The 23,835-nt window shown below is 36.8% G+C and overlaps 1 protein-coding gene across 9 annotated transcripts in view; it reads left to right on the top strand.

Annotated features, from left to right (window-relative positions):
- The first annotated feature begins 580 nt into the window (after positions 1-580).
- The window catches only part of CCDC141 (coiled-coil domain containing 141), a 65,312-nt gene continuing 42,057 nt past the window's right edge, over positions 581-23,835 (top strand). For 5 of the 9 annotated variants that reach the window (XM_048952686.1, XM_048952685.1, XM_048952684.1 and 2 more), the window contains exons 1-9: positions 7,810-7,936; positions 8,796-9,008; positions 9,273-9,315; positions 9,724-9,830; positions 11,952-12,189; positions 13,734-13,856; positions 19,839-20,030; positions 21,711-21,819; positions 22,046-22,299. In XM_048952686.1, the coding sequence (XP_048808643.1) occupies positions 12,088-12,189; positions 13,734-13,856; positions 19,839-20,030; positions 21,711-21,819; positions 22,046-22,299 (780 nt within the window). In that variant the 5' untranslated portion in view covers positions 7,810-7,936; positions 8,796-9,008; positions 9,273-9,315; positions 9,724-9,830; positions 11,952-12,087. Of the gene's footprint in view, positions 690-1,526; positions 1,790-3,905; positions 6,586-7,529; positions 7,937-8,795; positions 9,009-9,272; positions 9,316-9,723; positions 9,831-11,951; positions 12,190-13,733; positions 13,857-19,838; positions 20,031-21,710; positions 21,820-22,045; positions 22,300-23,835 lie in introns of those variants that run through there. The other 4 variants (XM_048952680.1, XM_048952679.1, XM_048952681.1 and 1 more) reach the window with 4 other exon arrangements.

The raw sequence follows: 23,835 nt of genomic DNA, 5'->3' as shown, positions 1-23,835 counted from the left end.
TGGGGAGGGATTTTTTTATAAAGGAACGTAGAGACAGGATGAGGGGAGATGGCTTTAAACAGGAAGAGGGTAGATTTAGACTAGACATTAGGGAGAAATTCTTTACTGTGAGAGGGGTGAGTCACTGAGATGTGTTGCTCAGTGAGGCTGTGAATGCTCCCTCACTGGGAGCATTCAGGGCCAGGCTAGATGGGCTTTGAGCAACCTGGTCTAGAGGGAGGTGTTCCTGTGTATAGCCAGGGATTGGAACTAGGAGATCTTAAAGGTCCCTTCCAACCCAAACTTTTCTATGATACTATAAGATAATTGGAATGAAAAAAATCAGTTGTGTGCATAATTTAGCAAACTTCTTCCTCTTCAGGACTTAATCTGCGTAAATTCAATACTTCATTTACTGGAAAGCATTGTGATATCTGACTGTGCTGGAGTATTGTATGTAAAACAAACAACTGCAGATTTAAGTATTTTGTGTTATCTCACTATGTGTTTCTCACAGTGAAGATGATTCCTGCAGGCTTTGTTATTACTTAGTGGATTTTCTTGATGCAGCTGTCATTCAAATATTTTGTTTACTTTTTTGTCTCAGGTTTCCCATATTTTCTCCACGGGAAATTGATGTGTCAAAGCAATTTCTCCATTAAAGGAAAAAAAAAGTCAATATTAGTGATTTGTCTGAGAAAGTGATAAAGGTAATTTTTTTCCCCTCTTGGGCTATTTTGGCAGAGGAAATCCAATTATTTTTTTTTTTTGAGACATTGATGCAGTGCTACAGTATTACATTAATACTAGTTCAAATATCAACTGAAGTTTCACAGACCATGCTTGTAAAGAGACTTTCAATTTGGTATTTTAAAATTGGATTTAGTTGTTCAATTCCATTTGAGAAAGTTGTTGATAATATAGCTAATATTTGGATCAGGTAATTTGATTTTTGAAACATCTAAAGCAAGAGAAGTCTATGTATATTTAATACAGAATGCACGCATAATTTTAAATGAAAACTATAATTATTAATATGCACTGCATCTCCAAATCTGTATTGCTTGTTTGTAACACACATCTAGTTACAGTCATTAACATCCTGCAGTATAAATTCTTGTTGATGAGTACATGCTACAAACAGTAAGAGATTTTGTGGGTTTTTTTCTCAGTAACGTATGCAAAAGCAAAGCAATATTAGGGGGTTCTGACTTGTTCATGTAATGGCTGTGTGCATGACTTGGAACTTGTGACTCTAATAGCCCTGATATTAAGTGTGGTTCCAAGTATGAAGTCCACTCTTGAGGTTGTTCTTATCTGTCATCAGGCATTCCTAGCGTAGTGCATTCTGACTTTCATTCTGTTGTCTCTGATACAATACCTTGGGTTATGCCGGATTTGCTTCTCTCTCTCTCTCTCTCTCTCTTTCTCTCTCTGCACTCTTCCCCTTCCTTTCTGGAATTCCATGTCTTTTGGGAAATCAGGGGCTATAGAGAGCTATTTACCAGCATTTTGTGATATGTTTTTTTTTATTTTTTCCCAATCAGCCACGCATCAGGAGAAATAGCAGTGGTTTCCTAGGTTGGTTGCATGGAGCTGCCAGATTTCTGAATCCTTTGTATGAACTCTGAGGCTTCCTTAAGGAATGGAATAAATACCATCTCTTAAGGATGCTGCTAAATGTAACAGATGTTTGTTCTGGTCTTAACCAATACACCATCTACGTTTGTACTCACAACTGATCCTTTAAAAATGGACAAGCCTTAAGGGCATACAGTACAACATAAGCTATGTAGAGATGCGCTAAAAGGTAAGAACTGCTACAATCATCTCTTGGAACTTACCTGCGTGTGTATTGCTGTGGATGGTACCAGTGGCTCTTGCTGAGTGTGTGGAGTCACTTTCTGATAGCAAAAACGCTTCAAGCAACAGAGTTCAAAAGGATGACTATTTTTAGCATAAACAAATTACCCCAAAGAATACAATGCTACATGTAAAATACAGAGATATGAATAGAATAAGGAAGGATTGATTATAGTTATTTCAAGTGTATTATGACTAATGACTTAAAAATGGAGTCCACCCTGCTTTTGAGGTAATGAAGTCAACAAGCTCTTTACAGAGAGAGCGGAGAGGTGCTGGAACAGGTTGTCTATCTAGAGAAGTTGTGGATGCTCCATCTCTAGAGATGTTCAAAGCTATATTGGGTAGTCTAGTACTAAACAGGGAGGTTTGTGGCCCTGCCTGAGGCAGGAGGGGTTGGAGATTCGTGATCCTTGAGGTCCCCTCCAGCCTGGGATATTCTGTGACTTATAAGTCTTCATGAGCCAAGTGTTTTTTTCTGCTAATGTAATCCCCCTGTTATGGGGATTTTTTTTTTTTTGACAGTGAGCAGAGAAGCACTGTTTGTAGACATCATTCATTTTTAGTAGGACATCAGTTAGATAGACAGTGTACTTAAATGCCTACCCATGTAAGCTCTTTTAAATGTGATGGTTTTGTGGACAGTTGGATTTCCATAAAAATACTTGATTCTTTTTACTTGTTAGCCTTGATGAATTAGTCTTAAACAAAATACATAATTATGAACAAGGGTTCTTTTTCTTGGATGGAAAAGCAGCTTTGGAGCTTGAGGTCTTATATAGTTGGTGTGACTGATTTAATATTCAAAGATAATTACTCTGGAGGTACAGTTGCAGCTGGAGAACGCAGTAGCTTTGTATAGTACTCTTTATACCATCATGCTGGCCTCATCTGCCAGATGAAAGCAAGTTAGGGGAAGATTTTTTTTTCTATCCTGCTTAATTACAATTTTATTATTATTAGGTCATGACCATAAGCAGAACTTGTCATGGGCTTTCATTAATATTAGTGACATGTAATTGTTACCTCTGGTTTCCTGAAATTTTTCAATGGAGTAATTTTAATCTGTAACACTAGGATTATTAGGAAAGAGTAAGAATGGAAACTTTTGGAGCCAAGGATGAGATTCCAGGAATGTCAAATAGTATAATACGTGAGCTCAGGAGCTAAACTGTGAAGGAAACAGGGATAAAAGAAAAGGTTTGATTCCCAACTCCAAAGGCTGTCTCTTGTATCTTTTGAGACTCTTGCAACAGTAAAATGGGAGTCAGCACTGTAAAAATGTCCCCTTGTGTTGGACTTCTGATTAGATTTTTGGATGAGAACAGAAGGTTGGTATAAGAACAGATCTGAGCCCATAAATGTATCATCAAAAGCACAAAAAGTGAACTTAAGGTCCAAATACTGCTAGAGTATTTGAATGTTAAATAAACTCTTACAGCATAATGTCATTAATGATCTTACCTTTTTTCATGTTTCTTGAAAACTTATACATACTCCAAAATAAAAAACACAAAAGCAAAAAGAGTCATAAAATAGCTTGGGTTGGAAGGGACATCACAAGGATCATCAGACTCTAACCCTCCAGTTGCAGGCAGAGCCACTAACATCTACAGATCTAATACTAGAACAGGCTGCCCAATCTGCAGTTATTTGAATTGGTAAACTAGTTGTCTTCTCTAACATGTTACTTCCTTAACTTCCCATTACGCAATAACCAAAGCTGGCCATTGCAGAGTGATTCCCTTGGAATCTAAATTGGATGTTGAAAAAGTGCATGGGTCTGTCATTTAAGTAACACTGATTCTTCCAAGTGTCCCACTTTTGTTTCCTGCAGTAAGTAGTACCACTGTTACAGTTCTGATGCCTGTTATCTTAATTGAAAATTCTTAGTTACATACCTTTTGCGAGGATATTAAGTTGAGTTCAAGATATTTTTCATCTGATACTTAGAGGAGGAAGCACTTTTTTCTGTGTTTTAGTGTCTATGGAAATACAGGTAAAAATAAGTAAGCAGGCAAAATGATTTTGATTTCCAGCTTCTCATGGATGTCTTTGTACAGATCTCAGTCATGTGGTAGTCAGAACCATTTCTGTGGTGAAGCATGTTTTGGAACCTGAAGAGAAATTGTTAAAGGAACCTGTGAGAACATCTGTCTCTGTTGTATGAGAGGACAACTCAACTAGTCATCAAAGTCAGATGCTGGTGGGACTGCAATAATAACAAATAATAATAAAACTATAATTTAGTTATGTCCAAATGTGTACAGGGTATGTTAAAATGTGTTTAGTATATGTAATGAATTAGTGATAAGCTTAAGCCCAAAATAGCTATGAAAATTAAGGCAAGGGGTTTCTCTTTTCATCTTAAAGGTGACATCAGTTTGCACGAGTCTCAATTACAGCAAATATTATGAGAATATTGTACAGTGAGAATTTTGAGTCACAATTCAAAATCCTGAATGCAGAGGAGGAGAAATACATATCTCTTTACGTTTTAATTATGCTGAGGAAATAAGTGGAAAATGTTAGAAAGCAAAGTTAATATCCTTTTTTATTACTTTTTTAATAGGTAGAAAACTTAAGCTAATTTTCTGGATACTGATGATGTTTCTAGTTCATCTGGTTTGCATTGCAGATCTCATTTTGGGGGCTTTATTTGCATTCATTGCTCATCTTCCATGGGAGAGTTGCAGATGCTGGGCGGCACATTCTTGCTGTCATTGCTGACTCTCCTGGCATGTATGGATTGTTGATGATCTCTGTGTCTTGCAGGGTTGAAAGCTGCAGAGTTCCAGTGGGTTGCGAAGCTCCAGTAAGGCGGTTCACTAAAATACAGTGCCAGGACTTCTCTGTGCTTTTTTTTTTTTTTTTAAAGCAACAGTCAAGTGATAAGCATCTCTTAATATTCAATGGTCAAGGGTTTTTTTGTCTGCTATAGAAGAGTTTTCGTGGTGTCTTTAGCACTTTCACAAACACAGGGCATGCTTACTTGATATTTATTAGAATCGTGGTGGTGATATGGGCCTGGCTTTCAGGGACTTGGGAACAAGCCATATTCTAAACTGGTACTAAGTGTAAGCTGTTCTCTTTCTGAACACTTATGTTGCTCTGCATGCCTTTGTGAGACGATAGTTGGGAGCTAGTCTCAGCCGGTAAAGATTGTACCATGTATTTAACACATCTGACTGCTACTCCACTTATCTGTAGTGATGATGTGAATGTGATGCCACACTGTCTGCTTTGTATCGTTCACTGCTTCTCAGAGCATGGCCTTCCTTCTCTCCAAGACAAATCTATACAAAGAAACACAGGAAGGCACTCTGCTGTAACCAAGTTTTTAATTAATGCTTTGCTTGAAATGGTGTCAAAAGGCTGTGGTGAGCCATGTGCTTACAATGAGCCTTATAAGGTTTTTTGTTTCTACTCCTCATACGTGGCCAATTTGTTAAGTTGCAGCTATTTGTAGACATCATTTCATGCTGCATTATCTCTCACGAAGATGCAAGGGTTTTTGCTCAGGCAGGTGAGAGAAACATGAATTACAAGGAGTTCAATTGGTATCATTAGCTGTGACCCTTTCTCCAGCTATTGTTTTGTCTACTGGGACTTACCGATGTGTCTATGTATCTGCCACAGAACTGTCATCTCTCAAGTTATCCAGTGAGCATTTTAAAGGCTTCATGGTTCCCAAGCAGAGCTGGATGAGATGGCTGCTGCTGTCAGTGCTGAGTGTGTGTGGGTGCCTGTGCTGGGAGGGGGTGACAGCTGCATCCCTGCTTCATAGCCTGGTGGAAGTGAACCTTATAATGGTCGGGAGTGGGATGTTATAGTCATGGAAATCTTACACGCACATAGGATATAAAAAGTACCGCTCAAATCATGTTCATCCTAGGATGCTGAGGTAATGTTTTTTCCCTCACATGCAGCAGTGAGATCTGAAGAGCAGTACTCAGCAAAAAGAAAGGAGGGGAAAACCAAGGAGGTGTGGTGAAACCAGTTGGTGAATTGAAGAGTAATTTGCAATGAAAATATTTATGTGAATCATGGTGTCAAACAGGTGGGCTGTAAGGAAGTTTGGGAAGATTGCGCTCATTCTCTGAATACAGTTAATCAGATCTCCTGCCAACAGAAGAAACATTAGCACATTGAGAGAGTAACTCAGAGAAAGGGATTTAATTACAGAGTATTTGCTAAATGTCAAATCACATGTAGAAAAATCCGTGCAGCTTATGAGGTAGTTATGCATGCTATTTTTGCGCCTAGAACGCAGCAAGCCAGATTCTAAAATGCAGTTCCTGCAGATTCTGCTGCATCAGCCAGGTGCATTATCTATCTCTGCCTCTCAAAAAGATTTCCATATAACAAAGGGATGGTGGAGAAATTTTTGAAAGTTTGAAGCAATGTGATTGTACAAGGGCTGCTCCAAAAGTACTGCCTCCTATTTCATTATTTTGGCCCCTAATGTCAGAGGCACGTGTTGGTGATATGGCAGTAGAGGTTAGATCTTCCTACCAATGTTGCATTATGTTGTGTTGTGTGTGACAGATGGCAGCAAAGGGACAGTCTGACATGAAAGTACCTATGAAGCAAAGATATCATTGAATTCTTCCATTCGGAGGAAAATGGCACCCATTGACATTCATCAACACTTGCTGAATGTTTACAGAGACCAAACAGTGGATGTAAACAGCGCGGTGGTGGGTTCCAGCAATGCTAACAAACAGTGTGTCACCTCTAGCGGTGCGGACTTTAGTCTTATTCTTTACTGGTGAAAGAATGTTGAATGAATGTTGAAGAATAATGTTTTGTAGACGAGTTTGCTCTATCAAGGAGTGTTACTGTGTTCTTTGTATCTGTTGTGATTTCCATGGAAATAAATAGGAGGTGTTACTTTAGGAGCATCCTGAGTACCTTGGGCACAGTATTGCAGCTATATGTGCCCTGTACGAAGTGCCTGAAGAGACTGTCATGTGAATGCAGGTCTGAGGTAGGCTTTTGTGTCCTGGGGTGACAATGAAGGGAGACTCCAAAGAATGCATATCCTCCAGCGTGCTTTTTCCCTGCAATTAACAGCCAGATTCAGCAAGGACACACTGACACCATGGTTTCTGTTTCTTCTTCCCTACTATGTCTCTGTGTGAAACAGAGGTTTGTGATGGTAACATAGTACTGGGTACAGAACTGTGGAAAAATGAAGCCTCTGGTTTGACAGGATGGGCTGCTATGCCTTTGAAAGTGATTCCTTTAGGGCCTTGACCTGAGACCTCTCTATACAGCTGTGTCTTTCTTTAAGAACCGTCCTCAAGCTTTCATTCCCCTACGCTATTTCATGGCAGATCTAGGCAAGGCAAGCCAGCTAGCTCCTTTTAGCCTCTGTTTTTCCTGTCAGTTTCTCCCTTAGCAGGAAACAGCCTCAGGCTGTCATCCCCACTTGCATGGCAGAGGTCAGATGGAGATGGCATTTCAGCAGCCAAATCTTATGGAACAGTGGCCAACTCTCAGAAGAAACTATATCTTTCTGGTGGAAAGCATGGAAACCGCTGTAAGACATGGGAACAGTGATGTTGTCCAAAGGTTGAGATACTCTCATCAGATGGCACTGTTTCCCAGGCCCAGATCCTCTGGTAGATCATAGTATAAAAACGAGTTCCAGAATCACACACAGTTTTTTGTTTTTTTCCCCAAAGATATCCAGCAGAATAGGCATGCACTCATTCAAAAGATTCTTGGTGGGATGACTTCTGCTCCCCACTCTGGTATGTGCACTGGCCTGGAATGAGGATTGGGTTGCCCACTCCTGCTGATACATGGCAGTGAGAGATTTTGCTGTGGATGGTTCACAATGATTCTGAGTGTACTAGTCTATCAGCAATTGCATTGAAAGAGTGTGAAAGGGTGGGGGGAAAAGGGTTTTTATTATAGGTAACGCTTAAATTCTGAAATGTAATGTGCTGTCCTTTGTAGGTCCCGAAGGTTTGTGGTTGAGCAGGGAACAATAATGGCTAGTTCTCATGTGCTGTAGTCACACCTCAGCTCCATCGGGTGTCAGCAGCGAGCACGTATCGGTATAACAACCCAGCTCCAGTTAAAAGTAAGCAAAGGGGTAGGGAGGAAATGTCAGTGCTTCCAACTTGTTTACCTCACCTAAGTAGGTCACGCAGTTCTCACTTTTGTGAGAGGGCCAACTGGGACCAATTGAATGCTTCTTGTGCCATGGACTGGAATGGGAGGTACATGATCAGAATGTACACAGGAATGTTCAGCGGTGTGAACCTTCAAGTAGCAGAGTTGCATGAGATGGAATTATCTCTTTAAAACAAAACAAAGCACTGCTATTTATGACTCCGCTGATAAATGACTTAAAAAAAAAAACTAAAAACCTAAAGCCTTGTGGTTCTTTAATGCTTGAAATCCAACTATACTGTTGAATTTAACTTCTGGATAAAACATCCCTTTGTCTAAGGTGATGTGATATTGGTAACAGGCTTTTCTTTTGTTCTAAACTTTGCTTCTGTTTAAATCAACTCTTCCAAACAATAGAAACAATATGGCTTGAATGTTTTTGAATGGTTAGCATGATTATTATCTGTTTAATCAGTGTCTTGTTAAAGGGAATGGCTCACTCTGATCTTGGTGTCTTTACCTCCTGACTACTTTTGAAGAGGTTAAACAGATGTTTAAATGATGATTCGTAGAACACAATTACACTTATGATGTCTTTTTGAGCAATCTGTGATTTTTAACCGATGTTTTTATTGAAGTCATCAATATTTGTGTATATAAACACTGTAAAACATACAGAAGTAGTTTTTTAATACAGCCAAGTTGTAAATATAAACCACAGCAGGGCGAGATTGTTATCGTGATCTACTTTATTAGTAGGACAGCTCGTAGCTGCTTTCACACTAGACCTATGTTTCGACTTACATCTTAATCTTCCTTTTTCACAGGGAGAAAACAACCTACCTTGCATCTATATTTGGTGCAGTGTGTGTACTGCACTATGTTAACACACTGCATCAGGAAGGAATTTCAAATGCTCTCAGGGAATTTACTAACAAAAGTCCTGCTGGATTTGCTTACATGCATTTGTGAGGGAAAACACTAATCTTGTTTAATAAACTATTCTCTTTCCGCTGCTGCTCTTGGAGCCTGAACAACAGGTTAGTGAGCTATCTGATCTCTTTGCTCTCCTGATAGAGTTGAATATACCTCAAAATGCAGCCCACAAAAGGTACGATGGTAGGGGCCAGTGAAAGGCTGCAACCATAGGCTTCTGGAGACTTGATGTCTTTGTGCCTTGTCCAGGTGGGGCTGCAGAGGGAAGGAGTGTTTATGTGCCTCTTGTAGAGAGCCTCACTAAACCCTCTGATTTGGAGAGATGCATCCTTTCCTTATTTGTTTTCTTTTCTGCATACACCTCTCAGGCATGAAACAAGGAAAGAAGACCTCATTACACGTACAAACCAGGTAAAGGACCTCATAATCCGAGACTTGAGGGAGTGAACTTTTCCAAAGGCATTTTGGCAGCTCCAAGGCTCTAAGATGCAATTTATCTCCAGGAAAGAATGGTCACTTTGCTTTGCACATGGGTCAAACTATGAGTAGGGATTCCTTTCCCACGCAAGCAAAAAGGCTGCTAAGACTCACTCCATGGTGAAAATGAAATGAGTTTTATAATATTAATCTTTCAAATTCTTTTTATACGCAGTTGTTGCAGTTAATACCTGACATTATTTACACTACAGACTTCTCTTGCCCCCCCCCCCCCCCCCCCCGTGTTCTTGAGATATTTTTATTAGTCCCGTTTTTCAGTTTCATTGTTATTTGTGGACAGCTGGTGGATGTTTCAGTTTGTTGTCATTCTTGTCTTTGAAGGCACAGCAGTAGCAAAGGGAGAAGATTTTTCTCTTCTAATACAGATAAACTGCTTGATTTTTGGCTTCAAGAAGGATTTTTGTTTGCTTTGGAGAAACAGACAGCAGGTAAATATACAAGACTGAGAAAGGTGTGCTTGTTAAATTTTGTTTCCCTGGGTACAGCTGAAGTGCATTGTAATGCACTGTCAAATTTCTCAATGTTTTCTCTTACAATTGTGCTATCGGATCCTTTCAGATTCCTTGTTTTCTCTGCATTATACACTAATCCTGTGTCTATCTTGTACGCATAGCTTGAGCCAAATTAATAGAATGTCTACGTATTTATTAGGTATTTTGAATCATTTTCTGTTGCCAGATTTGATTATGATCTGCTTCTTGAGAGATATTTATCTGTGACTTCCAGCTGTCATTACTACAAAATAGGCTTCCTCATTTAACCTGAGTGAAAAAAGACTCGACTATTCTGAGACAAGGGAATGGCCCAACTTGTACCACCAAAATACACTGTTCAAGTGTGCTTATCTGAAAATGAAACTTGATGACACACTTCAATGTAATACTGAAATTGGCTTGCAGTTCTTCTTATGAAGCTAATTAGAGGTTAGGATGTTTTTTCCCAATCAATTTTTCCAGCATACATGTTCTAGTTGTTCTTAGTCCTGCACACAGTGTGTAAAACTCTAAGTTTCTGTCTTACGAATTTTTTTTTGAGATGTCTGAAATATTTACGGATTTTTATATAAGGGACCTACCTTCTATTTAGTCCAAAATAGAAGTCTCTAGTCAGTTTTAGCTGTTAAGACTTCATTTCCAATTTTTGTGTGGCTATCAAATTTTACACATTTTTTTAATGCCACATTTCAAACATGAATACCCATAAGTCTCATGAGTATCTATATAATGCTTCTTTCAGTGGCAGAGATTCTCTAGACTCGTAGAGATGTTACAAGTTTTGGGAAACTGAATTTTATTTCTTCCTTTGAAGGCAGATTGCAGGTTCCTAGCTTTGTTCTGACATAAAGATGTGAAAATTGTTCTGATTTGCCAAGCCCATTTAGTCCAGCACAAACCACTGCAACTCAGTTCTGGATACCCTGATCCAAATTCATTGTTTAAAGATAAAGTTCAGATTAAGACAATAATTTTCCATTAATTGGAGGAGGGGAACAATGAACAAGCAAATAAAAACAAACAGATTTTGATGTATCAGTTGAAATTCCCTGCAATTACCCTATATTTCTTCCAGTTCAAAATACCTTGTAATTTTTTTCCAGACCTTGGTGTGTGTTCTAGCCTGCGATTAGCAAATCTAATTTAGTAAAAAATGTCAGAGTGCCACACACTTCTAAGCAAATGAAGCAAGCAGGTGCTTAGAGGGGAATTATATATTCAGTATATTGGGTGGACTTGTGTTGCCTGAGTGACCTGCCAACCCAAACACCGATGTTGCTTTCTCAGCTGTTCTGTGGAAGGAAACCTAGCAGCTGCTGTCTTATACTGTAGGCTGCTTGTGGCATGTTCCTTACTTCTGGCATAAAATTTAATATGCTAAACCAACACTATGATTTAAACGTGCTTATTAATTTACCCTCACTAACTAAAAAGCTTAAGTGGAGTGCAACCTTTAAAAAGTATTTAAGAGGTTTTCCTTACTCTGATTTAGGACAAAAATAAAGACTGCAGAACCAACATTCAGTTGAAGCAAAGATGAATTACTTTAACCTCAGGAAAAAAATAAAGCACTTCTTAGGAATTCACACAGAGCTCTGACTTTCCTTTTTTGTTATGGACATCAAACATTTAAATATTTTGGATTAAAATTCCGCTGTCTGTTTTGGTTCATCATCTGGCTTATGTACACATGTTCATCCTGTTTAAGTGCTCTGGCTCACTGGAATACCAGCAAACAATTTTTAAAAATTTACTTGTAGGGTGCAAACATTTAGACTGTACAGTTGCATGTTTTGAAACTTCAGAACAGCAGCTTGATCTGTATAGCCTTCGTATTAAAATGGTTTCTAGATGTTTTAATATAAGAAACCTTTTTCCTTTGGTTATCCGGTGTAGGATGATGTTCATGGAAGCAAGCTTTCACACTTCAGATGGTGACAAAAAGAACAGGCAGCTTAATGCTACCAAACTAGGGGTGTGTCAAATTGCTCTCTCAAGAATGATAAACTCAATGGAGCCGTCTATTTTTAACCTCCTGTTCTTTCCTTTTGGCAGAGTAATCAGTGTTAGCTGAGCTCTTTCACTGAATGGCTTCAAGCAACCCTGCTTGTTGCTTTCTGAAATGAAGAGCAGACTTTGTACGAGTGTTTCCAAGTCTGCTTTAATGTATGAAGTTCTGCTTTGAAACACCATGTCAAATGAAGCCAGTTTGGAGCAGAAACTCTCTACAACAACCCTCAGTTCGGTTGCTGTTCAGGCTGGGAATGCCAGTATTGTTATAGCTGTGTTGAAGGTAAGGCAGCAAATGCTGGCACATCTGTTTATAAACTCTCTCCTACTCAGCGGTTGTTGCTTCTATTAAGTATTTTGCACTAATGAATAGTGAGCATATAATGATAAGGCAGGGTAATTTAGTTAATATCTAATGGAGATTCTTCCCTTTGTTTCTGTTCACAGTTTTTTTTTTTTTTATTAGAGGCAAAGAATTCCTGTACTTAAAGAGTCGCAGACAATTGCAGAGTGCCATGTAAATGTATTAAAAAGCATGAATGTTACCTTTGGAGGAGACTCGAATGCAAGTAGAATTATTTTTAAGGTTGCTTGTTATGTAAGATTATTGCTACCAACCCCACAAATGCAGATTGTGTATGCCTATTTAGGATGATTTTCTTGAAATTAATGCCTAAAACTGATAATGAATGTCTATTTTTGAAAATTGTGAATTCATATTACCGTGTGTTCTCTTAGAAGTTCTTGTGTGTGTGTATACAGCTTTATTTTTGAGCACCTGAAGGCCTGTTCATGAGCTGGAATCTGCACCCACAACTTGCATAAAACTTGGCACGTGAAATAAAGCTGGATGCCTGAGGGATGCCTGGGTACTGCATCCAAGCTGGGATTTTTTGGCAGTTCGATTCTTTGTTGCTCCAGACAGCTTGTTAAGTACCCTGCCCTCAGCCCCTGGAGTTTTTTTGTAATGCAGAATAAAGTGATAATGTGCCAAGGATGTCACCGAGTAAGAGCGATTATTCAGGATGGGATTACTTCGTTGTGGAGGTGTCCTCTGCTCTTACGCTTCCAAGGAATCTCCATCTGCTGCCACAAGACAGTAGTCTCGCTACAAAGATGCTGAAGTTTATTGTAAAATGTTCGTTTTTCCCTTCCTGCTTGTAGGCTCCTTGTGTCCTATAGCCCCCACTGACATCACTGCTTTGTTCCTTGTCGCCATCCTCTCTAAACTGCATTTCCCTGCAGCTCAGCAGGGAAAGCGTTGTGCTTTGGGATGCTGTCGTGCATCCTTTTTATCTACATCCTCCAGGACAGCATAAGAGTTGGCTGTTTGGGTTCCTGTTCCAACAGCTATTAATTGCTCCTATAGCTTTTTTGTGCAATCTCTCCATATGCTCTGCACAAATTATGTTAGATCTGTGTGTCAGAAGTAAAACTTGGGATTACAGTTACTGCATCTGCAGAAAAATATTTGTTCCTCCTTCCTCCATGAATTTCCTTAACTATTTATGCAGTCTTCAGCTGAAATGGGAGATGACTTGGATAACCCTTTTTGGTTCATTGTGATAGTCTTAATTTTTGTAGGCAAAACCAAAGTCCCAGCAGAGTGGGTGAGTCTAGAGCATTTTGGTACCTGCTTCAAATTAAGTCAGGTTTGTATTCTAACTTCTGTGTCTTCATTCTACGCTGAATATATGACTGTGGGTTGCTGTTATCCTATGACCACAGAAAGTATGTGTGAACTGAGAGTCTATGTAAGTAAAGAAAAGGAAAGAAAGTTTTTGGTTTTTTTTTTTTCTGAAGCCTGTAATGGTTTACTTATTGCAGTGTGGAAAATGGGTGAAACTTCAGCTGGCTGAATCAACACCAAATTTATTAGAAATTGGCAGCAATCAAGATGAAACAAAAAAACTGCTACAAGATCATGAACTCCTCCTCACTAAACTTAAGGTAAGATCTGATAAAGCAACACAATTATATGAAGTCATTATAGGTGTGTGGGTCTGCTGTTGTGATGTTTCTTAGTTAACTCCACACAGAAAACATAGCTTTGTGTTTGTCAGTGTAACAGATCAAATTTAAGCCTATACACTGAAAAAATATGCTTAGTGACAACTGATTTTGTGAAAACTACAACAAAGATATGGTATTTTCCACTTCATTGTCAAGTGAAAAATTCCTACAGTCTTCAATAAGTGCTGAATGCAATGAACTATCACACTTTTTATTTATTCTCCAATGGTATGAAAAGTTTGATTAGAATATAATAACTGTAAACACAACTAAGCATTTTGGAAGTGTGAACAAGAAATTTGAGGTATGTTTACACTGAATGTTAATTGAAGTAAGCTGTAGTAAAAATGAAACTGTAGCATTGGCTGTTACTTGTCTTGAAATAAGATTTTAGCTGATTAACAAGTTAAAGTCAAATTATAGCACTTCAGAGAGCAGAATTTGGACGTAATAACATATTTACATGGATAAGTTTAATACTGTATGTAGAGAATATAATCTAATATAGTACATATTATGAAATTTGTATAACATGGAGAAAAACAGTACCACAGAAGAAAATACAGGAAAAAGCAAACAAACAAAATTGCCACTAGATAACACAGAGGGTGATTCCACTGTATTTACTTGTGCAAATGCCTGATCTTTATTGCCATCTAACAATGGTATGCTTGGAACCAGGTACAGTACTTGCATTTGGAATTAATTTTTAATAGTCTAAAAAGGATAAAGATGAAGCTAAACTCTTGTGCTCCAGTCCAACTACCCCTCCTACAGTTCTGTGGAGTAAGTAAGAAATATCTTATTAGAGTAGCTTACTTCTAAAAATGAAAGTATTCATCATAGAATCATAGAAAGGCCTGGGTTGAAAAAGACCACAGTGATCACCTAGTTTCAACCCCCCTGCTATGTGCAGAGTCACCAACCACCAGACCAGGCTGCCCAGAGTCACATCCAGTCTGGCCTTGAATGCCTCCAGGGATGGGGCATCCACAGCCTCCTTGGGCGACCTGTTCCAGTGTGTCACCATCCTCTGTGTGGAAAAACTTCCTCCTAAAATTCCGAGTAGTAAACGTCTTGTATCTAATGTCATCTTAATGATGATTGTTTCTATGATTAACTCTTGATGAGTAGGAAAAGCTGCCTCATTCTTATCATCTGCCTGTAATGTTTCAAAATATTAGGAATTTACAATGTAGCAAGGGAAAAAAAAAATTTCTCCTGTACTTCGTTAAAAGGAAGAGAGGATGTAATATTTACAAAGTGATTTTTTTTTTTTTTGAGCTGCAAATAGTTCACAAGACAAAACAATAATTAAGAAGTGATTGTCTCAGATTCTCAAGGCATAATTGCAACTGTTGTGGAATTTTTCAGTCACCAGAACAAAGTAAAACACTGCCACAGCTTTGAATATTTGGTGGTGTTGTTTGTTTGTCTGGTGTGTTTTTTTTTAATTTCCCTTCCATTGTAGTATTAAAAACAAAACAAAACAAAAAAAACAAAAACAACAACAAAAAAACAGAACAAAGTAAATGTTTCCTGATAGTCAGATACTGATTCTGGATACCCAGAATTTGCCTTGCTTGCTAGGTCAATCTGATTTAAAACTGAGTTTATGCACAGGACAGGGAAAAACTCATGGACTAGCAATGATTTGTAAGTAAAACCAGTTCTATTTAATCAGAGATCTATGATTAATACAAAACAATTTTTGAGTCAATTCTCAAGTACTTATGGACATAGAGAAGATAATTTCTGGGATATTGAACCTTGCTGTCAAGTAAAAATATATTGTCTTTATTCCATGTTATATAGGAAGATCATCCTGGTTGTGATATTTTATTTTTTAACTTAATTAGTCTCATTTCATTATATGTTTCATAATTCACAAATAAGTTACGAATTATTTTTCAGCTTTGTGAGTTGAAGTTCTGCAGATGTAAGGAAGGACGAAATTTGGCACAGTGACCTGTAATCAGTTTATAGTACTTCTGGTGCTAAAGGAAAAGGAACATAATCCAACTCACAGTTCCAGAGATCTATTATTGATTCAGCAGTGTTAATGTGTGTCTAACAAAAAAAAAAAAAACACCCCAAATACCCACATAAACAAAAACAGAAACAGAAAACCACTGGTGAATAAACAGTTTGACACACAGGTTTACAGGTGGTACTTTAAAGTATATTCAGAGCAGACCTGATGAATTAGTAAGTTTTAAAATATTTATTTTCTGCTTTTGATGATTGGAATGATTGTGATTAAAAAATGATACTTGTATTTTACTAGGACCTAAGGGGGGAAAAAAACATATCCAAAATAGTTTTCTTTGGTAGGAAATACTGTTTTACTCTCTACTGCTTTCAAGTTCCTTTTAATTTGGGAACAGGGAACTCTACTTAAATTGAAAAGCAGTATAAAACTTTTTGAAAAGTCCTCATTTCAAATGTTTATGGGTTGAGAGACTTTTCACTTCTATGTGTGGTTTTGATTTCTTTTGTAGTGGAAATTATTCTCTCTCTTTTTGTCAAATTGATGTGCACAACTGGTAGAGCCCAGGAGTTTAAATTATTTAGCAACAGTAATTTAAGCAGCAAAATATTGCTTATTCAAGGATATTTAATTGATCAGGAAAGTTTGTATATACTTGACACTTCCTTTAGGTGAACTTATGGGCTTGTTTTCCTTTGGAGATTAATGTTGTACCTGCTAAAGAAGGATAGGTTCCTCTATAACCATTAATTCATTTCACAAGTATAGATGCTGCTGTCACTGATGCATTTGTTGTGAAATGAAATAAGATGTCACTTTTGTGCAAGGTTAAGAATAAACGTAAATGTTCTCAGGTTTGGAATAGGAGCCCTTTCTCTTTGCAACTTGACCCTTCAGTATTGTCAGTCTCCATAATTCTGTCGTTTCCAGCAGAATCTCTATCTGGAAGTCAGATGCAGTCTCCAAATACTAGTGCTTTCTGGGCCATTAAGAAGTATGTGTGCATACTTTGCTATGTTTTTGGTTATGATGATAAAATCCTCACTAAGGTAAACAGCAGCATTCTTGCTTTGTCTCCAGAGTTCTGTTTTTTATCATGGAATTTTCTGTGGAAGGAGCCCTCCAAAGCAGAAATAAATCCAAGCTTCATCTTAAAACAAATGTTGTTATTAATTTGGCTCATTTACCTGAGGAGTCCTGCTAATTAATTTGTTTACTTCGATTTATAGAACATAAATTCCCAAACAATCATTCATATGCTAATATCCGTGGGAAACAATTCAAAAAAATTATGTTCTTCAGTGAGCAAGGATATAAAGGGTATGGGGGTTTAGTTCTTTTTTAATGTAATTATTTGAGATCTTTCAGTTAGAGTAAAAATACTCATTATGGTTATCTTCAATAAATTTGTTATGGAATAAATTATTCGTTAAAGTAATCTGCAGTATTTACATACAATTATTAAGCTGCTGGGCTATGTAATTAGCTGCAGAGTTCAATTGTTTTTTATCATACGACAGATGTTATTTTGCAAGTGGTTAAAAACAAAAACAAAAACGAAAAAACAGGGTGGAGAAGTTAGGATTCAATAAACACTTTTTCTGTTCTTTTTTCAATCTTAGATTTTTGAGATGCAAACCAGTAAGGAAGTTTAGGAATAATGAGATCAGTGCTACCTACCAAATTCTGACTGTATCTTTGTTTTTATTTTGCTAATCTTCTGCCATGATGTTTCTTTTGTTCTCCAACAAATGCTTGTTTAGCAAAGGGGAGAGGACTGAAATAGGACAGGGATTTAAAAATCTGTTTATATGCTCTGTTATTTTCTTCCCCCTATTGCCCTCTTTGATCTTTAAGCACCCCTAAGTCTGTCAAAAGATCTTTCTTTCTCATCAGTATCCTGGAAAACAAACCAAACTTACTTTAAATCTATGGGCAAGATTAATGCAACACAGTATGTAGTACTTAACACTTAAGCTTTGCCTTATTCTTCAGGTTGAACAAAGAGCAAAGGCTCCGATTCTGAGATTTTGTATGTATTTCATACAATCCAGCATTATGTGGGCAGCCCAATTTTATAGCTTTGACAGCACGATAGTAATTGCTAAACAATGATGCAAACCAATGAAGGGAAGAGCAACGAAGACTTCACAGAATTGGCCTGAAGACTGCAGTGAAAGATTATTTTTCATTTAAAATCTTATGAGCTTAGTTCCTTAACTGACCCATATCATTGCTTTGATACTGGTTTTTATATTTTATTTAATGATACAACCACAAAGTCTGTCATTTAAAAATTACAGTGAATCAGAGCTGTTGTTTGTTATTTCTAATATAATCATTTCTGTGAGTGGGGGGAAAAAAAACTTCAGTTTACATCATCAGGTTTTTTTTTCTCTTGAGTAAAAGATAACTGCAGTACTTTGGAGTAGACTTGGAAGGCCAACTGCTTTTCCTGGTCTGACACTTTGGTGTAATGGAAATTTAAAGCAGATGCTATCAATAGTTACATTAGCATGGCAGCATCCATCATTTCAAAAATATATGAATTAGATTTCCATTAAAATATAATAGAGGTAGCATTCAGGAGACTTGATCTTTCATAGTATAAGGTAATCAGGGCAGAGATTCAACAGAACAAAAAGATCTACATTTATTAGAGTAGAAAGCATTAAATCCCATTTCTGGTATGCTGAAAATGAAATGTGTGTTTTTTTGTTTTTTTTTTTTTTTTTAGAACACTGGATTTTGATTGGGTTTATCACCAACAATAAGTGTAAATTCATGCTGCTGCAAATAATGGCTTTTCCATATAATTCAGATTGAGATGGATTTGTTTTATGCCTCTTTTGCCATTTGTTTTTGCCTGATATATTTCACATATCAGGCTTCAGTAAGGCCAAGAAAAATCCCACTTTTTTCCTCAGTTAGCTGTGTGTAAAGATAATTTGAAGTAATTTCAGTTAATTTCTATCAGTGAAGAAATAAAAATCCCTTAGTTTATTATTACTACACTAACAGTACTGCTTTTTGAGGGAACTGAGGAGTCGCTTCAAGCTAAGAATTTGAACTGCCAGAAGAATTTCAAGCTTTCCAGTTTCTTAGTCTGTAATAGCCTTTGTCATGAGAGTGATTTATCATGGGTTTGAACTTGTCTAATGTAGATTTATTTCTTCATTGCATATTTATCTGATAACATCTGTAAGAACAGCAGATATACTTTATATTTGCGTCTATGATGAAGATCTGAGGCAGGAGGGAAAGAAAGAGCATGCAACAAACATCATCAATTTTACTGACATTGAAGATTTTAATGTAAGCTGAAACCGGCCTAGCAGTTATCTTTGTCATGATGGCATTATTAAAGGGAATGAAACAAAAGAATTATTGTCTTGACAATAGAATATTTACTATTTGGTGTTCAGCTTTGGCAGTGCAGCAAGCTCTACTTGAGACATTGCCTGTAAATTGTTTCTTTTGGAAAATACATCAGTGTGTTTAAACTACACATTTTCTGGATAATATTAAAATAATCAGAGACTGAAAAACTTCTAAAGCTTTGAACTTTTTTGTTTATCCCTATGATGTCAAAAGAATACGATGGCATATGAAAGATCATCCAGATCTGCATTTCTTCTGCTTTCAGGAAGATCTATGTTCAAACAGATGTAAAAGACATTGAATCTAAATTTTCAGAGATAGAATGGTAACCTTAATACTTCCTTTTACGTGAAATTTCATAAAACTGTTGTCTCTGAAATGCAGGAGAAATTCAGAAACTGGCAGTGAAGCTGCAGTCACAAGGAGCTAGAAATAAAGCACGCAAGTAAGAGACTTGTGGATAATTTCAGATCCATTGAAAAGGTATCCTGATATCAGCTCAATATTTTGGGTTCATTTTATGGGTTTCTTATTTTTTTTCATCTTAGGCTTTGGAAGATCAGGTGTGGAACCTGCTGCATGAAGCAGACAAGGCTGCTGAGGAGAATAAGGAGAAGAGTCAGGTGTATGATGCCATGGCAGAGACGCTTGGGGATGCATGGGATGCCCTTGTAATTATGTTAAAGAAGAGACAGGCTCTTCTGGAACTTACTACAATGTTCTTTGAAAATGCTCTGGAGGTTTGTATTTAAATCAAATGATTTTAATTGGAATCCTCCCATGTATTATAATGATCCCTTTTCGCTGTATTTCTACTGTTATACTTGATATAGATGGTTATTGCATTCCTAGAAATTGAACTGCTTAAGAAAACTATATCTTGATCCATCTTTCTTTTTTTTCCTGCTTAGATTAGGATGAAATGGAACAAAAGTATGTAGGCTTTAACAGTAATCATAATCATGATGTTTCCAAATTTGTACTTGACAGAAAAAAGACAGTGGAAAACATAACTGCACAAAAACCTAAAACATGTAATTCAGTAGCTGTGTTCCACTGTTTCTTTCATTCATTATGTTTCAAATTATTCTAAATTAAAAGAGCTAAATTCTCAGATGTTTGTTAATGTTTAGTAATGATTAGACACTGAAGGGTTTTATACTGTAACATGCATACAGTTACTGTAATTATGCTTGCAAATGAAACATCAGTTTAACCTTGCAGACCTTTACTCAAGACTTATCTGTCCAGCTATCTATGTGGAGTCAGATTTCAAAACGTTTTCCCCCATTCTTTTTTGTGGCTTTTATCCTAACTCATCTATATACAAGGAGCTAAAGCAGAGTTACTGTGTTGCTCCCTGCCTTCAGTTATCTCCACATTTCTGAAACTTAAATAGTTTAATAAATCCTTCTGATAGTTTCCTTCTGATAGTTTTTCTTTTTAACAATGGCTAAAGGCCATATATTAAATTAAAGAAGCAAATATTCTATTTCTGTCTGTCCTAAGAACTCCAAGAGAAAATCTGTAAGAATCAACAATTGGCTTACTAATTGTTGTGTCCTGGCTATATGTAATTATACAAAGAAATAGCTGGTAGCATATGTAGCTCTGTAAAATTATGTATCAGCAGAGATCAACTTGGTGCACACTAAATCCCTGAGGGGATGATAGAAGTGTCCCTGTAACAGCCTTATATCACTAAAGGAAAATACAGCAGCTGGAGCATGGTATGGATCCATACCCATTATATTTAGATCAAAGGAAGAAATGTAATATTGATTTAAATAGGAATTGTTCAAATTTCTTATGGGGAGGTTTTTCTTTAAATGACAACCTGTGATAATGGAAATCTTTGTTTACACTGTGATGGAACACAAACATTATTTCAAGGGTACTCTTTAATGAAAAATAAGAAGTAAAATCCCAAATGCTGATGCCAGATGGATTTCTTTTATAGCATACAGATCAAGAGAGGAAAATCTGGAAAATTAAAAGTGGTAGGGAAAGCAGAGGGCTTATTTTTAATTTTCCTTATTTTCATTGTGGGTTTCAACATTTATTACACTGAAATACAAATATGAACTCTGGTTTCTTCACTGTTGAAAAGGAGCGGTACAAATTGATAAGGATTGTCTGAGATGCAGAATATGTGTCTAGACTCTGAGGTACTCATACAAAGTGACAGACCGTAGTTTCAGAGTACGACAGATGAATTTTGGGTCCTCTCAATCAGTGAGAACTCCAATAGAAAGAGCACTGAGAATCTGTAGCTATCAGTCAGTGATAATGTTTTCCCGAGAACATGCAATGAATTTGCCCTACAAAAGAGATTAAATTCTTGGGAAAAGGATTATGATCTAGTTCTATGAAAGACAATTTTACTGTACTTCCTGCCACACTTTGTTTTTCTAATGCAGTTTGCTGTTAAAATTGACCAAGTTGAAGATTTTGTGAAAAATGCTCAAGAATTTGATGACATTGACAATTTAAGAGAACTCCTTCTGCAACAGGAGCATCATACAAAAGGTACAGTGTTTTCCTGACAGGGAGTGATTGTGCTGATTCTTTCAAGCATAATTTTGCTTCCTTCATGTATTTTTTTTTATCCCTTAGTGTATTTTTTATCTTGGGCAAAATATTTTTAAATAATGAGATTCAATAATATTGAATTGTAATAACAGTACTAAATTTACAAATTATATGGTGTTCTTGAGTTGTTTTTTCTTCAACTTATCAATTTCTATTCCTACAGAGCTCTTGGAAAAATCACTTGCTCTTTTGAACAAAAGCCATGAGCTAACTGAATTCATCGAAGAATTCAAACGTGAGGGACCAAATGCAAATCCTGAGCTGATTCAGGGAGCCCAGAGCAGCTGCTTGAAAATTGATAACCTCCTTGAACTGCTACAAGACAGACGAAGGCAACTGGACAGATCTCTTAAACACCAGCGTCGAGGTCTGGAGCAGGTTCTACAGATTTGTCTGTGGCATCAACAAGAGAACCAGGTAAGGTGCATCAAAGTACAAAGTAAGGCAAATCACAATAACAATAAAATAACAATTCCATGCACTTGTTTTACGATAGACTATTACAGAAAGGGAACTTTATTTATTGATCTAGTATATCAAAGCCATTTTTGTTTGAGATTCCAAGTTTTGAATATTTGTCTTTATTTGTCCAAATTTGGGTATGGTTGAAAAATACTATGCAATGAGTTTTCCTTGTGGATGTTTCTTTTTCCTGCTAGGTAGGTATAGAAACTTATCTGCTGGCAAGCTTTTTCTGATCAAAAGAGAAGGACCTGACAGTTAACCACCTGTTAAATCCTGCGTGCATCCAGGCTAAGGATAATATTCACTAGAAGGGACAAATTCAAATGGGTTTAATAGACTTACTGAAATATAATGTTTAGCCTTTGCATGGAGTCAAGCCTGGTGTAATGTCTGCACTGTGGGCAAATAGTATATTCATTTTTAAATACAAACTCTGGGAAATTAACTTTTAAAGACTTTATGCAAAATTTATCCCTCTGGTCTTCAAGATGTTACATGTATATTTGAGGGCTGGCAGAAAATCAAAGCCTCTTAGTGGTTTGAAACGTATTTTAGTCTCTCTATTTGAAGAATTGATGTCAAATGATGCTACGTATGTAAAAACAGCATAGTGAATTCACATTATCATTAATGAGACTTCCCAGGACACAAAGAAAGTAAGAGTACTGGAGATGAGCTTTGCTGTATAGGATACGAGTGGATTTTTGCTCTTTGTACTGCTTCTGTTTTTCAATGCATAATTACCTCTGGATAATGAAGAAGACTGCATTAAAAAAAAAAAAACACCAACAACAAAAAATACCCAAACAGATATAAAGATCCCTACATGCTACCTGCTTCTAAAAATGCTGCACCTTGCTTTAATCTCTAGTTGGAATGTGATAATATTATAAGCGTGATTGTAACATTGCTTTATCAGTAATTTTAATATAGGAACATGTAATTATTTTTCTTTTAAAGAAGGGTGTCTGACTTTTCTCTCTGAAATTATCAGCAGCCTATTTTCTGATAATCTCTAGTAGTAATGGAGATCAGAGACAGGTTGGGGTATTTTGTGCATAATTGATTATCTTTGGAAGACTTACGAATGTAATTTTTCTCTATCTACCCAATCATGCATGTATGAGAAAACTGAAACTAATCTTGGTCCCTAGTAGCATCAAGGGCAGAGGTAAGAACTGAGTAAAAATCAGATGACAGGTGAATATACTCACACTGGTTATCCAGACAGGTTTATAGAAGACAAACTGTTGGTGTCACAAAACTTTTATTTTTATTAAAGACAGTTTAACTGACTGAAAAAGCAAGCATTGTAGTCCAGTGAATTAAAGTGTCATCACATCTTACCGAAGTAAATGCAGGGAATTTTTCCCTTGTAATCTTTAGATAGCAAATTAATGTTTATGACCTTAATTGCTTACAAATATTTCTATATACTGGGATATAGAAAGGTTCTGTTGTTTTTTTGCTTCAAAGCATGTTTGTTAT

The sequence above is a fragment of the Lagopus muta genome, chromosome 8, assembly GCF_023343835.1.
Source record: "Lagopus muta isolate bLagMut1 chromosome 8, bLagMut1 primary, whole genome shotgun sequence".
Taxonomy (NCBI): Eukaryota; Metazoa; Chordata; class Aves; order Galliformes; family Phasianidae; genus Lagopus; species Lagopus muta.
This window is presented reverse-complemented; position numbering and strand designations above follow the sequence as displayed.